The sequence below is a fragment of the Ranitomeya imitator genome, chromosome 6 (genome assembly GCF_032444005.1).
Source record: "Ranitomeya imitator isolate aRanImi1 chromosome 6, aRanImi1.pri, whole genome shotgun sequence".
Classification (NCBI taxonomy): domain Eukaryota; kingdom Metazoa; phylum Chordata; class Amphibia; order Anura; family Dendrobatidae; genus Ranitomeya; species Ranitomeya imitator.
In genome coordinates this window covers 494,664,181-494,680,860 of record NC_091287.1, presented here as the reverse complement: position 1 = coordinate 494,680,860, position 16,680 = coordinate 494,664,181, and the positions used below count along the sequence as shown (strand labels likewise).

The following is a 16,680-nucleotide window of genomic DNA, read 5'->3' as shown; positions in this document are numbered from 1 at the left end:
TGCTCGGATAAGGTGTTATCCGCCATGCTCATGTGCTAACCGAGTGTCTTCAGCGTGCTTGAAAAATATGTTCGCATCTGCATGTCCCACGGCTGATCGACAGCCACAACATATCCAGGAATTGCCTGTTCGTTAGGCAATTAGTTGAAGTAGTTTTCCGCTACTGAACCCTTCCTCAGTTACAATATTCCCTCATGTATGATAAACATCTTATACTCCCCTCCGATGTTGCTGACCAGAATCCTGTGATGTTATGTCACATGAGCCCTACAGCCAATCAGCGGCTGCTTCATTATCATTTATTTCGGACTGGCATCTGGAAGACGTGAGAAAGCAGTCAAGAGTTCTGATGTCAGGAAGCAAGAGTGAAGCGGCCGATGATTGGCTGCAGGGCTCGCGTGACATAACAAAGCCGGCATCGGAGGTGAGTATGTAGTGTGTTTTTATCCTATATGTGGGGAATATTGTAATTGGAAGGGTGTTGTCCGAGTAGTAGACAAACCCCTTAAGACAATTACTAGGAAGTGCATTTGATCATGACAATGCACTTCCATGCCTCAGTTTCCTGACTATACCTCACCACCTTCTTCTACTTGTTGAAAGGTAACTTCCTTCACAGCCACATGAACACAATTCGAAGGCCAACGATCTGTCAGTCAAGGCCAAATAGGGCCAAAAACTCAAGATGGAGGAAGAACTCAACCCATTATTCATGGGAGATGCTTGGAGTAGAAACAAAGTCCAGGCACCCGATGTCCTTGGTGTGACTTCTGGAGACTTATTTAGATCTTGACCGTAGGGCTCCTGTCTTCTGTATTTTCCATTGATCGTTTCCAGTTCTTCAAAGGATCAACATGTAAGAATAAATATGTAATAACAAGAAATAGTTATACTTGAAGCATTGAGCGTCTGATGAAAGTAAGCACATTACATCTAGAAGCGTCCTTAATCTGAGGGTCCTTATTTGTGTGCGGAAACAGACACTTATGTATGAAGACAATAATTTCCTACTAGAGCAGGAGATGATTAGAATAATTGGATTATTTATTTCTCTCCATGATTTTTAGTAGTGACTGGTGGTGATATATAACATCTCATCAAATGTATTACTCTAAACTATAGCAGCAATTATTGTAATCTAACGCATCTCTTATTTCTGGTTTGATTAAAAAAAAAGAGTTTTTCCCATTAGATTTAAAGGGGCTCCTCAGTTTAGGAAAACGTCTTATATGCCCCATTTGTGAAGTCTTTGTTAGTAGAGGAGGGTCTTCTGTTCAGGATTCTCATCACCTGATCAGAAAGGAGAGAAGTTGCACCTTGTGTCCCTCTCTGGAAAACCTAGTCTTTCATAGACAGGCTATTGATTTAAAGGGTTTGTCCATACTTTCTTTTTTCTACAGCACAGCATGGCCAAAAAATTAAATTATGCTCACCTAACGATCGCCTGCTAGCCTGAACAGATATGTGACCTCTGCAGCCAATTAATGGCCATTGCTGTATCTTCATATATACCTATTCCATCTAAAGGGATATTTTCAAGTTTGGAGGTTTTCCCCTATTCAGTGGATGGGGGATAACTTTCCAATCGCTAGGGTTCAACTACTGTGACCCCCACCGATCTCAAGAAACAGATCTCTGAAGAGCCTCATGTGAATGGAGTGGTGCCCTATCATGTGTAGTACCACTCCATTCATTGTTATGGGAGTGCCGAACATAGCCAAGAGCTGCACTCAGGTACGGTATCTTCCCTTAAGTGGATGCAAGTGATTGACCACCAATTTGAAAAGTCCCGTTTCTCAGCATTGGTTGGAGTCCTAGCAGTCAGACCCCCATTGATCGGGATCAGATAAATAAAGGATAACTTTAAAACTTGAGCATACCCATTTAAGAGCCCACATAATGCATATACCACTTATAGCAGTCCCTGTTCCCTGAGAGTATCAGGCGTGAACATTACTCTTGGGCAAAGTCAATGTGCATCAAATAAGTGTAATGAACGCTCATTTATTTTGCAGGAATAACGGCGGAAGTTCTTGTGGTGTCTTCTTTTGACGAACTACAAAGGAGATCAGTGGAGGCCAAAGGAAAGATTGTGGTTTACAACCAGCCATTCATTAGTTATGGGGAGACTGTGCAGTATAGGTCAAGGGGAGCCTCCGAAGCTGCGAAAGTCGGGGCCGTGGCTTCTTTGATCAGATCAATAGCGTCGTTCTCCATTAACAGGTAAGGCTTGTATGCAATCTCCAGTAACATCTGTAGCAACTTCTAAACCTGCAATCATGGTGTCCAGAGCAATATGTACGGTACCTTTCAAGGTTTTTCAGGATAAAATTATATGCATAAGTTAAAAGGTTATTTCTATTCTAAACATTTATCACATATTCTACACTGTATGATAGGTGCAAGCTGTCGGGTCCAGATTCCCTATGTAAGTAAAAGTAGAGCATGTTAGAGGTACTTCATAAGATCTCCTTCCTTTACCCCATAGTCATCCTGCAAAGTATAATGCACCCCCTTAGTCATCCTATAAAGTATAATGGACCCCATAGTCATCCATAGTATGGCCGCTGATTTATTTATTTATTAGAATAAGTTCTCACCGTTCCTTCACTCCCGCACCACGCGCGTCCTCTTGTGAAGCCAGCAGCTGGCTTTGGCCGACGTCAGCTGCTGACCTCTGATTGGCCGACAGTGTGTATTGTGGCTTGCGGACCTGCACGTCGCAATACACTTCAACTATATGTGTGTTTGAGGACGTACATCCAGTTGTAGCTTTTGCTAGCGTTGCCGGGCCCCTGACCCACTAGGCCCAATCGTGGTGGCAACTGATGCAACCGCGGTCATAACGCCGCTGGTTGTACTTGTATTTTATATATTACTAGATGGTGGCCCTATTCTAACGCATCGGGTATTCTAGAATATGTATGTAGTTTATTTATGAAGTTTGCAGAATAATGCAATTTATACACAGGATTCAGCCAGCCTGGCAACCAATTAGCGAAGCGTGGTTCAAATTCCGCACCAATTCGTGGCCGGACTGCGCCTGTTGCTGATTGTTCGTGTCTGGCCGGAAGTGACCAATCAGTGAAGCCAGGGCCAGATCCATGTTTTTGAGGGCCCCGGGCAAAAGAGTCTCAGTGGGCCCCACTCTTTAACACATACCACGATTCATGATGCACAGATACATCAGAGAAATATAACACAGCCCACATAGTATATATAACAGCCCACGTAGCATATAGCACAGCCACGTAGCATATAGCACAGGCCACGTAGTATATAGCACAGGCCACATAGTATATAACACAGCCCACGTAGCATATAGCACAGCCCACGTAGCATATAACACAGCCACATAGCATATAGCACAGCCACGTAGTATATAGCACAGCCCACGTAGTATATAGCACAGTCCACGTAGTATATAGCACAGCCCATACAGTATATAGCACAGCCCACACAGTGTATAACACAGCCCACGTAGTATATAGCACAGCCCATGCAGTGTAAAAACACAGCCCATGTAGTATTTAGCACAGCCCACGTAGTATATAACAGCCCATGCAGTGTATAACAGCCCACGTAATATATAGCAAAGCCCACGCAGTGTATAACACAGCCCACCCAGTTTATAGCACAGCCCACGTAGTATATAACACAGCCCACGTAGTATATAACACAGGCCACGTAGTATATAACACATCCCACGTAGTATATAACACATCCCACGTAGTATATAGCACAGCCACGTAGTATATTGCCCAGCCATGTATATTCCACAGCTACATAGTATATAGCACAGCCCACGTAGTATATAACACAGCCATGTAGTATATAGCACAGCTCACGTAGTATATATCCCAGCTCATGCAGTATATAAAACAGCCACGTAGTATATTGCCCAGCCACGTAATATATTGCACAGCTACGTAGTATATAGCACAGCTCATGTAGTATATAGCACAGCTCACATAGTATATAGCACAGCTCATGCAGTATATAACTCAGCCACGTAGTATATTGCCCAGCCACGTAATATATTACACAGCCCACGCAGTATATAGCTCGGCGATGTAGTTTATAGCACAGCCCACGTAGTATGTAGCACAGAGACATAGTATATAACACAGCCCACGCAGTACATAACACAGCCCACGTAGTATATAACACAGCCCACGTAGTATATAGCAATGTGGGCACCATATCCCTGTTGAAAAAAAAGAATTTAAATGAAAATAGTTATGTACTCACCTTCCGGCGGCCCCCGGATCCAGGCGAGGCATATAGCGATGCTCCTCACGACGCTCCGGTCCCAAGAATGCATTGCAGTCTCGCGAGATGATGACGTAGCAGTCTCGCAAGACTGCTACGTCATCATATCGCGAGACCGCAATGCATGGCCCGGAGCGTCGCGAGGAGCGGGAAAGGCACCAGAAGGTGAGTATGTAATGATTTTTTTTTTAATTATTTTTAACATTAGATCTTTTTACTATTTATGCTGCATAGGCAGCATCAGTAGTAAATAGTTGGTCACACAGGGTTAATAGCAGCGTTAACGGACTGCGTTACACCGTGGCATAGCGCGGTGTAATGCAGCCATTAACCCTGTGTGAGCGCTGACTGGAGGGGAGTATGGAGGGGGCACTGACAGAGAGTAGGAAGGGGCGAATTAGCGGCCAGACTGCGGGATTTCCGTGACAGACAAACAGACAGACAGACGGAAGTGACCCTTGGACGATTATATAGCTAGATATGTATGGAAACCCTCTTCACATGTGCAGCTGTCACGGGAGTACTGGGTAGACAAAGGCTGGTTACCCGAGCCCCTGTGATATCCCTCAGGCCAGGAAAACCCTGTCTGACCCTCTCCCAGAAGTTACACTAAAGGTGTGCATGTCTGGGCCGCCAGGCCTGACCCTGTCTCCTGTTTCAGCCCTAAGCTGAAACCACCTCCCGCCACCCAGTGAAGAGACCACACACCAATCCCCACAGAAAGCACAGACAGGGAAAACTGAAAAACGCACCACGCCGCAATCACACAGGAATACACGAAAATGTGCACAGGGCAAAACAAATACAAATATAGGAAGGAGAAATATGACAAAGGATAATACACCACCAGATACGATATTCCTTCTCCTAGACCACCACTCCAGACCGAGATCACCAGGCACAAGACACAAGCATCGGCGACGCCCAAAGTTCAGCAGAACTATTTAAAGGCAGAGGGCGTGACCCAGCCTCCAACCAGATTACCAGCCAGATTAACCCTGGACAACCTAGACAAAATCTAGACGGCGCCACTGAGCGCATAGTGGACGAATGCGGAATTACTGCTGTCTGTCGGACGCCCTAGTGTGAATAGCGTCCGACATGACAGCAGCACCCTGAAACTAATGGTGCTTTAATATAATTAATAATTTTAGCATCCAGAGAATGTACAGCAGTCAGAGGTGAAAGTAGAAAATGTCATAATGGCTCAGCTCTCTACTTCATTCCAGTTAGGCTTCTTTCACTCTTAAGTCAGCAGGCGGCCGTCAGAATGCGTCGATGCGACATATCGACGGATGTTTTAAAAATGAGAGAGAGAGAGATTCCCCTGGCTACAAAATCCTTCCAGGCATGCTCAGCATACAATAACGGGATACGTCGCTGGATTCCTGTTTTTGACAGTCAGCGACGGATCCTGCGCCCATAGGCTTCCATTATAGCCAACGACGGGCAGCGCAGGACCCGTCGCTGACAGAATTTCCTATGTGCAGAAAAAAAATTCTTCTGAACGTTGTCTCCGCCCAACGGACAGCAATTTTCCAACGGATCCAGTGCACGACGGATGAAACGGATGGCCATCCGTCACGATCTGTCGCTAATACAAGTCTATGGGAAAATACAGGATCCTGCAGAAAAATTTGCAGGATCCTGTTTTTTAAAAAATCGACGGATTTCGACGGGAGCTAAAAGACGGAAGTGTGAAAGAGGCCTTATCGGGGTAGGGCACAGCATGTACCAGTCACAGCTTTCATTAATCATACCCACTGTTGCTTGATGTTCTGCTTAGCTAGTGATTATGCTGAGTGGGATATCAATCAACTGAATAGTGGGCATGATCAGACAACAGCCATGACTTCTCCAGGCTGTGTCCCACCTCGATAACTGGAACAGAGCAGAGCACAGTGTGATTATAGCTTTGCTTTCTGTGTCCATCTATCAATGTTACCTGTGAGAGACACATGCTCTTGATGCTAATTATCACCTCTAAAATGCTCTTCTTCTACTGACATAGGGAATCCAGCCCTGAAAGAGGAGCTTGCACCACGTTTAGCATGTTAAACTGGCCACATCATAGTATAGTAGCTGCAGAGCTGAGTAAAATGTTTTTCTTTCTAATTTCTCCACCTCACTAAGGTATTGGCTCGTAAATGCATTCTAACAAGGTGGCTCTTTTAGTTTTTGGTGCGGCCACCCACCTTGGTAATCCCAGCCCCGCAGTGTGTTTTGCATTATGCACAGTGCGGGGCTGGGATTCATAGGCAGGGCGGCCGCACAGGCGCAGTCTGCATGCCTGGCTCTGACGTCAGACGGCCAGAGCTCTTTGCACCTGCCCCACACAGTAGTACACAGCGCAGGCGCCGGATTTCAAGCGAAAACAGCGCGGAGGGGCCGGCGCCCGGAGCCCCTGAATATTTGAGTGATGGCAGAGTGGCGGTTCAAGCAGGGGGGTGAGGACCTGCCTACCTAGATAAAGACAGGTATTTTGGATAAGTTTGAAAACGCTTTATTTTGGGAATACATGAACCAAAAACTAAAAGAGCCACCTTGTTAGAATGCAGCATTACTGCTGCACAAGGTGGCTCTTTTAGTGTATAACGGCTGGAGGGGGTGACAGTGGCCCTTTAAGTTATAATTTATATAATGATTCAACTGGGCATTACCAGAGATTTGTTTCTGGGGTGTGTGTAATTCTTCCTCTGCATGAGGTTGACCAGTGATAAGCAGGCAGCAACATACAGCGTGAAAAAGAGCATGCCCTCTTTTCCTCACGGATATCTTCAGCTACTGTGTAGAGATACAGCAATGCTGACTAATATATCATTACAAACACTTCCAAATGTCATCTCACAGCAGTCAGTGTGGGAGAAGGGTGAGAGCTAACAACACTTTGATGTTAGTTCTGTTTGTAATGATACATAACTCAACTCTGTATCTCTACTCAGTGTCTGCAGCGATCAGTGAAGAGAGGAAGGCGTGTTCTTTTCCACCCTGCATGGCGCTCTCTGCTTATGATTGGTTAAACTCATGTAGGGGAAGTAGTACACGCCCCCCAAAGACAAATCTCTGGTAAAACTCAGTCAAACTACAAAATGTAACCTAAGCTTTACAAGTTAATATCTTTTCAACAGAGAAGAGAAAAAAATAAAAAGGATATTTTACTCAGCTGAAATGCTAACAATACTTCTATTCATTTATTATGCAGCTGGCAGCTTTTCAAGTATATTTTGTGATCTCCTATAGTTTATGCCACTTTTATAATGAAATGTCTCTAAAGTCATTTTCTACAGTAGGCAAATCCTTTACAAAAATACAATTCTCTTGCCACATGAGAAATAGTAATTTCCTTTTTCTCTGATTATTTAGTCTTTAGTTAAATCTAAATTAACCTCCAGAACAGATAAATATTTAATTTGGTTTGATTAGAAAATACCTCAGTGAGCATATATTGATTCTGTATGTGTGCTCAAGAAATGGGAAGCATTTATATATATAAATATCGGTTAACTAACCTTTTATGTGAAGTAATGTTCATAGTGATTATACAGCACACGAAGGGGCAATAATACATCCATTATATAGCAAAACAGGAGTAAGAAATAATTAGAAAAGACATTTTACAACTTTTCAGAAAAGCCATAATCAAGGACTTGCCAGGATATGCAAGAACGTTTTTGCTGTTTTTTTATTGGATTTTTCTTTGCTGTACAAGAATCACAGTAGATGTAGCCTAACAATCAGGGGTGCAAATAAAGGTGGTCACTTACAAACTGAAAATTTATTATCTCACATTATATAGAAATATAAGTAAACTAATTGTCACGAACACTGCCCATGCGCTTCACATGTGACTTCAATCTGACTGTAAAGAGGGACTCTGCTTACCACACTCACTCATCCACTCACAATAGGCTGCCAATCAGCGAGGTGCACACCACAGCCAGTTCACTTATCCACACCGCTCTTTTTGCTTCTACCATTCGCCGTTTTCTTAAGGTACCGTCACACTAGACGATATCGCTAGCGATCTGTGACGTTGCAGCGTCCTGGCTAGCGATATCGTCCAGTGTGACAGGCAGCAGCGATCAGGCCTCTGCTGTGATATCGCTGGTCGGGGAAGAAAGTCCAGAACTTTGTTTCGTCGCTGGATCTCCCGCTGACATCGCTGAATCGGCGTGTGTGACGCCGATTCAGCGATGTCTTCGCTGGTAACCAGGGTAAACATCGGGTAACTAAGCGCAGGGCCGCGCTTAGTAACCCGATGTTTACCCTGGTTACCATCGTTAAAGTAAAAAAAACAACCACTACATACTTACCTACTGCTGTCTGTCCCCGGCGTTCTGCTTCTCTGCCCTGTGTAAGCACAGCGGCCGGAAAGCAGAGCGGTGACATCACCGCTCTGCTTTCCGGCTGCCCGGCGCTCACAGCCAGAGCAGAGAAGCCCAGCGCCGGGGACAGACAGCGGTAGGTAAGTATGTAGTGGTTGTTTTTTTTTACTTTAACGATGGTAACCAGGGTAAACATCGGGTTACTAAGCGCGGCCCTGCGCTTAGTAACCCGATGTTTACCCTGGTTACCGGCATCGTTGGTCGCTGGAGAGCTGTCTGTGTGACAGCTCTCCAGCGACCAAACAGCGACGCTGCAGCGATCCGGATCGTTGTCGGTATCGCTGCAGCGTCGCTTAGTGTGACGGTACCTTAATTCCAGTGACACATTTGCCCTAGGTAACACGCTAATAAACCCCCACCTCCACTTTCCCAAGCACCTGACAGGTACACTTCTGGCACTCTGTCATACACACTACCAGGCTATACTTTCCTCCTTCTTCAAGGTTGTGGGTACGTTTAGAGCATGCACACTACCAGGCTATACTTTCCTTCTTCAAGGTTGTGGGTACGTTTAGAGCAGGTACACTACCAGGCTATACTTTCCTTCTTCAAGGTTGTGGGTACATTTAGAGCAGGCACACTACCAGGCTATACTTTCCTTCTTCAAGGTTGTGGGTACGTTTAGAGCAGGTACACTACCAGGCTATACTTTCCTTCTTCAAGGTTGTGGGTACGTTTAGAGCAGGCACACTACCAGGCTAAATTTTCCTTCTTCAAGGTTGTGGGTACGTTTAGAGCAGGCACACTACCAGGCTAAACTTTCCTTCTTCAAGGTTGTGGGTACGTTTAGAGCATACATACTACCAGGCTAAACTTTCCTCCTTCTTCAACGTTGTGGGTACGTTTAGAGCATACATACTACCAGGCTAAACTTTCCTCCTTCTTCAACGTTGTGGGTACGTTTAGAGCATACACACTACCAGGCTAAACTTTCCTTCTTCAAGGTTGTGGGTACATTTAGAGCATACACACTACCAGGCTAAACTTTCCTTCTTAAAGGTTGTGGGTACGTTTAGAGCATGCACACTACCAGGCTAAACTTTCCTTCTTCAAGGTTGTGGGTACGTTTAGAGCATACACACTACCAGGCTAAACTTTCCTCCTTCTTCAAGGTTGTGGGTACGTTTAGAGCTTACACACTACCAGGCTAAACTTTCCTTCTTCAAGGTTGTGGGTACATTTAGAGCAGGCACACTACCAGGCTATACTTTCCTTCTTCTTCAAGGTTGTGGGTTAGTTTAGAGCATGCACACTACCTGGCTATATTTTCTTTCTTCAAGGTTGTGGGTACGTTTAGAGCATACACACTACCAGGCTATACTTTCCTCCTTCTTCAAGGTTGTGGGTACGTTTAGAGCATGCACACTACCAGGCTAAACTTTCCTTCTTCAAGGTTGTGGGTACGTTTAGAGCAGGCACACTACCAGGCTAAACTTTCCTTCTTCAAGGTTGTGGGTACGTTTAGAGCATACACACTACCAGGCTATACTTTCCTCCTTCTTCAAGGTTGTGGGTACGTTTAGAGCTTACACACTACCAGGCTATACTTTCCTCCTTCTTCAAGGTTGTGGGTACGTTTAGAGCATGCACACTACCAGGCTATACTTTCCTTCTTCAAGGTTGTGGGTACGTTTAGAGCGTAGACACTACCAGGCTATACTTTCCTCCTTCTTCAAGGTTGTGGGTACGTTTAGAGCATACACACTACCACGCTAAACTTTCCTTCTTCAAGGTTGTGGGTACATTTAGAGCATACACACTTCCAGGCTAAACTTTCCTCCTTCTTCAACATTGTGGGTACGTTTAGAGCATACACACTACCAGGCTAAACTTTCCTTCTTCAAGGTTGTGGTACATTTAGAGCATACACACTACCAGGCTAAACTTTCCGTCTTAAAGGTTGTGGGTACGTTTAGAGCATACACACTACCAGGCTAAACTTTCCTTCTTAAAGGTTGTGGGTACGTTTAGAGCATACACACTACCAGGCTATACTTTCCTCCTTCTTCAAGATTGTGGGTACGTTTAGAGCATACACACTACCACGCTAAACTTTCCTTCTTCAAGGTTGTGGGTACGTTTAGAGCATACACACTACCAGGCTAAACTTTCCTCCTTCTTCAACGTTGTGGGTACGTTTAGAGCATACACACTACCAGGCTAAACTTTCCTTCTTCAAGGTTGTGGGTACATTTAGAGCATACACACTACCGGGCTATACTTTCCGTGTTAAAGGTTGTGGGTACATTTAGAGCATACACACTACCAGGCTAAACTTTCCTTCTTCAAGGTTGTGGGTACGTTTAGAGCTTACACACTACCAGGCTATACTTTCCTCCTTCTTCAAGGTTGTGGGTACGTTTAGAGCATACACACTACCAGGCTATACTTTCCTTCTTCAAGGTTGTGGGTACGTTTAGAGCATACACACTACCACGCTAAACTTTCCTTCTTCAAGGTTGTGGGTACGTTTAGAGCATACACACTACCAGGCTAAACTTTCCTCCTTCTTCAACGTTGTGGGTACGTTTAGAGCATACACACTACCAGGCTAAACTTTCCTTCTTCAAGGTTGTGGGTACATTTAGAGCATACACACTACCGGGCTATACTTTCCGTCTTAAAGGTTGTGGGTACATTTAGAGCATACACACTACCAGGCTAAACTTTCCTTCTTCAAGGTTGTGGGTACATTTAGAGCATACACACTACCGGGCTATACTTTCCTTCTTCAAGGTTGTGGGTACGTTTAGAGCTTACACACTACCAGGCTAAACTTTCCTTCTTCAAGGTTGTGGGTACGTTTAGAGCTTACACACTACCAGGCTATACTTTCCTTCTTCAAGGTTGTGGGAACGTTTAGAGCAACAAGGAACAAGCTTATAAAATATTAGATTTTGTATATGAAAACAGTACAGTGCTAACGAAAATTATATAAAAAGATTTTATAATATAAACACATGCACACGAGGCAAAAACAGCACAAAAATAACCAGGATAGCGATAGGACATGTCTTACGAAGTAAGACATTCTAGAAGAGCAATCACCATTGAAATTTGGACTGATCTACGATACTCTGGATGATATATTATAGAGGGTCTCATCCACACCCCTCCATCTGGTCAGGTGAGAGGGAGATGGTTAATTGTATACAAGGAAAGATGGGGGCAGGATATAATTCTAATATATATCATATTTTCCTATGTGAACATTCTAGTGGAATACTATGAGCGCCACACAAAACAGGACTATGATACTATGATATACACATAATTTAGGTTGCTATTACATTTACGCGGTTTGTAAGGCGCTTTGAAGCACAGAAGCAGTTATATCCCCCTGATCACAGATAACTCTGAGGATTGTGATGACAGCAGATTATTAGTGACATGGCGCAGAAGTGGCTCATTTCCATTGTGCCCTAGTATGGAGAGGAGATGTTCAGTCTACCCTAGGGACAGCTATCTTTCCTGTAGATAATACAAGCACTTGGTCTTACTGAAGAATGTCTTGCTCATTTAATTATAGCAGAGTAGATGCTACCAGGTGTCCACGGACATCACATTTTTATCTGTCCAGTCCATAACAAATATCATTATTTTTTATTGTCATACTGTTATTTTAGGTCAAACGTTGTGTGTTGGTTTCTTAATATATCATATAGAGGCCAGCACAACTTATTGTCTGATACAGAGTCTGAAAGCCCAAGAGTTGTGGTATGATCAGTCCATGTGAACTCCTGCACGGTCAGACACGGCCTTTACACAGTACACCGCAGGGACACATTTATAAGATTATCTCAGCACAGGAACATTTTATTTACACTCATCCAATTGTGGAAATTATTATTATTATTCCTATATCTATTGATTAAAATCAACTTTGGTTTGCGGGAAAACCCCTTTAAATGCTTTTATGCATGTAAAATAGCAAACACAGATAATACTCGCCCTCCCCAGCACTGTAGTGCTTTCTGTATTTTGGCTGCTGAAGTGATGTCACAGCTGCAGTCAATCACTGAGCTCAGAAGCTTGTGCTGTGTACATCACCAGAGCTACTGAGCTCAGTGATTGGCTGCAGTGGTATTGCGCTCGGTAGTCTTGATACCACTGCTGCAGCCAGCACTGAATAGAGACAGGAGTAGCAGTGCTGCAGAGCCAGCACTGGATCCTAAGAGGGGTAGCATTCGTTGTATACATATAAGAGCTGTTGAAGACCAGTTTTGGTTAAGTATAAATCCCCTTTAAGTTCCTTTTTTTTTTGTTCCTTTTGGTTTGTAATAATAAGTCTAGGGTTCCATCTGGGCTGGATGAACAATGTTCTGTAGATTGATCTAATGATGGGAAATTAGATACCTTTGGTGAAGCACAAGACAAATTTATCCAACATTGACTGAGAAAAGATAATCTAATGTTCTAGAAGGTGATATAATAATAATAATAATAGTAATAATAATAATAAAATGTTCCCCTTTATCGTGGAAATTGTTACATTTACTTTAAGAGTTAAACATAATAGTAAACCATTAAAATAAATAACCTCATAAAAAAATAACTCAGAGGATTTAGAAATGTTTTTCTTAAACACGCACAAGGAGAGACCTGTCAATAAAAGGGAGCAGGGCGGGAAGAACCCAGCACGGATCCGCCTCTGTGACTAGTCATCCTAGTCCGCTTTTCCCAGCCGCTGTCTTAAAGTATGTCTGTTCTGTAATGCCGCAGCTTCTCAAAGTAAAATACACAGTAAATGTCTGCCATAATGGAAACCAAACTCTGATTCATACTGCCTCTGGTTTTGACTAAGCCAATCAGCTGACATGTTCAATTTAAAGGGAATCCGTCAGCAGTTTGTTGCTATATATTCTGACAGCAGCATGATGTAGGGACAGAGACCCTGAATCCTGCGATGTATCACTTAGTTTACTGGGTGCAGTCGTTGTGATAGAATCACAGTTTTCTTTGCTGCAGATCTAGCAGAGCTGGAATGCTGAGCTGTGTGTAACCCCGCCCACACCTCTGATTGGTGGCTTTTGTGTACACTGTATATTGACAGAAAGCTGCTAATTCGTGTTGCGGTCTGGGCTGGACCAAGAGGCACAAGACACCTATTCCTGTAGTGATAATCTCCTGCTGATAAAACACTGACAATAAAACACAGCCCAGTAAGTTATACATCACTGGAATTAGTGTCTCTGCCCCTACATCATAATGCTCTAAAGTTACTTAGCAAAAACCTCCTGTCAGATTCCCTTTAAAACTATTTGCTCAGCTATGCAGGGAAACTACTTTTTCTTAATTGTCTTGTTTATGTAATAAGGGATTGGAGAATGGCTGTGTTCACACTTTGTGGTCAAGCTGCGTGTTTTTTTTTAATGTAATCACACCAAGTTTCATTGTGTGAATACAGCCTATGGATCAAAGTAGGGAAGCCTATGTCCACTGTATATTATTTAGTAGGAAAATGAAAAACTAATTATAAGAGGCTTTATGTTATTATGGCATTTCATGGGTTTTGGTGGTTTAGGTAGAAAGCGAGAAGGATTTTGGGAAATGTCCAACTAACACACAGGGAAGATTTTGTCAAAAAATATCCAAGTCTCCAGCGTTCATCTCTTTGTGCAGTGTATTAAATGAAAAGAATTGCCAGTAAAGATTCTGACAAGTGTATAAGGGACAAAATGGGATCTCCTACATTTGCTGTACGGATGCACAAAGCTGTTTTGGCCATAGTCAGACGTTTCTGAGAAAAATTAGAAATATTTTGTGGTATAATGAATCCGATCCTATTGTGTGTTGCTGGGAGAGGACACTGAGATGCAGGGATAAAGAGCGTAAATGCTGGTGCTTTGTATATTGCCTGGAAAAAACATTGTTGAAACTATTCATTACACAAAAGAGCAGCTTCTAGATATGGGGAACCCGCAGAGAAATGGAAAAATTAGATGTCAATTTTTTTTTGAGGTTTCTGAAAGTTCACATAGAGGTGAATACTTTGACTCTATCATATCATATTAGAAGAATAATCGGTAAACTTCAATTTATTTCTGTGTGTGTGCTCGTGAAGAGGCAGCGTTGCATTTGCACACAATGGTTCAGTCACTGGAAGACATTGGTGAACAGTATTCTAAAGTACGGCAGAGAAAATGATGTGTGTATTACAGTGGCATGTAAAAGTTTAGGCACCCCTGGTCAAAATTATTGTTATTGTGAACAGTTAAAGTTGAAGATGAAGTGATCTCTAAAAGGCCTAAAGTTAAAGATGACTAATTATCTTTGATATTTAGGACAATATATATATACAGTGGGGCAAAAAAGTATTTAGTCAGTCAGCAATAGTGCAAGTTCCACCACTTAAAAAGATGAGAGGCGTCTGTAATTAACATCATAGGTAGACCTCAACTATGGGAGACAAACTGAGAAAAAAAAATCCAGAAAATCACATTGTCTGTTTTTTTATCATTTTTTTTGCATATTATGGTGGAAAATAAGTATTTGGTCAGAAACAAACAATCAAGATTTCTGGCTCTCACAGACCTGTAACTTCTTCTTTAAGAGTCTCCTCTTTCCTCCATTCATTACCTGTAGTAATGGCACCTGTTTAAACTTGTTATCAGTATAAAAAGACACCTGTGCACACCCTCAAACAGTCTGACTCCAAACTCCACTATGGTGAAGACCAAAGAGCTGTCAAAGGACACCAGAAACAAAATTGTAGCCCTTCACCAGGCTGGGAAGACTGAATCTGCAATAGCCAACCAGCTTGGAGTGAAGAAATCAACAGTGGGAGCAATAATTAGAAAATGGAAGACATACAAGACCACTGATAATCTCCCTCGATCTGGGGCTCCACGCAAAATCCCACCCTGTGGGGTCAGAATGATCACAAGAACGGTGAGCAAAAATCCCAGAACCACGCGGGGGGACCTAGTGAATGAACTGCAGAGAGCTGGGACCAATGTAACAAGGCCTACCATAAGTAACACACTACGCCACCATGGACTCAGATCCTGCAGTGCCAGACATGTCCCACTGCTTAAGCCAGTACATGTCCGGGCCCGTCTGAAGTTTGCTAGAGAGCATTTGGATGATCCAGAGGAGTTTTGGGAGAATGTCCTATGGTCTGATGAAACCAAACTGGAACTGTTTGGTAGAAACACAACTTGTCGTGTTTGGAGGAAAAAGAATACTGAGTTGCATCCATCAAACACCATACCTACTGTAAAGCATGGTGGTGGAAACATCATGCTTTGGGGCTGTTTCTCTGCAAAGGGGCCAGGACGACTGATCCGGGTACATGAAAGAATGAATGGGGCCATGTATCGTGAGATTTTGAGTGCAAACCTCCTTCCATCAGCAAGGGCATTGAAGATGAAACGTGGCTGGGTCTTTCAACATGACAATGATCCAAAGCACACCGCCAGGGCAACGAAGGAGTGGCTTCGTAAGAAGCATTTCAAGGTCCTGGAGTGGCCTAGCCAGTCTCCAGATCTCAACCCTATAGAAAACCTTTGGAGGGAGTTGAAAGTCCGTGTTGCCAAGCGAAAAGCCAAAAACATCACTGCTCTAGAGGAGATCTGCATGGAGGAATGGGCCAACATACCAACAACAGTGTGTTGCAACCTTGTGAAGACTTACAGAAAACGTTTGACCTCTGTCATTGCCAACAAAGGATATATTACAAAGTATTGAGATGAAATTTTGTTTCTGACCAAATACTTATTTTCCACCATAATATGCAAATAAAATGTTAAAAAAACAGACAATGTGATTTTCTGGATTTTTTTTTCTCAGTTTGTCTCCCATAGTTGAGGTCTACCTATGATGTAAATTACAGACGCCTCTCATCTTTTTAAGTGGTGGAACTTGCACTATTGCTGACTGACTAAATACTTTTTTGCCCCACTGTATATCTATATATATATATAGATATATATATATATATATAGATATATATATATATATATATCTATATATATATATATATATATATATATATATATATATATATATATATTACATTTTA

At 43.0% G+C, this 16,680-nt stretch overlaps 1 protein-coding gene across 3 annotated transcripts in view; it reads left to right on the top strand.

Moving 5' to 3' along the window:
- Positions 1 to 16,680, top strand: part of CPQ (carboxypeptidase Q) — a 649,160-nt gene that overhangs the window by 211,219 nt on the left and 421,261 nt on the right. For all 3 annotated transcript variants that reach the window (XM_069731668.1, XM_069731670.1, XM_069731669.1), the window contains exon 3: positions 2,016 to 2,223. In XM_069731668.1, coding sequence (XP_069587769.1) covers positions 2,016 to 2,223 — 208 coding nt within the window. The remainder of the gene's footprint in view (positions 1 to 2,015; positions 2,224 to 16,680) is intronic.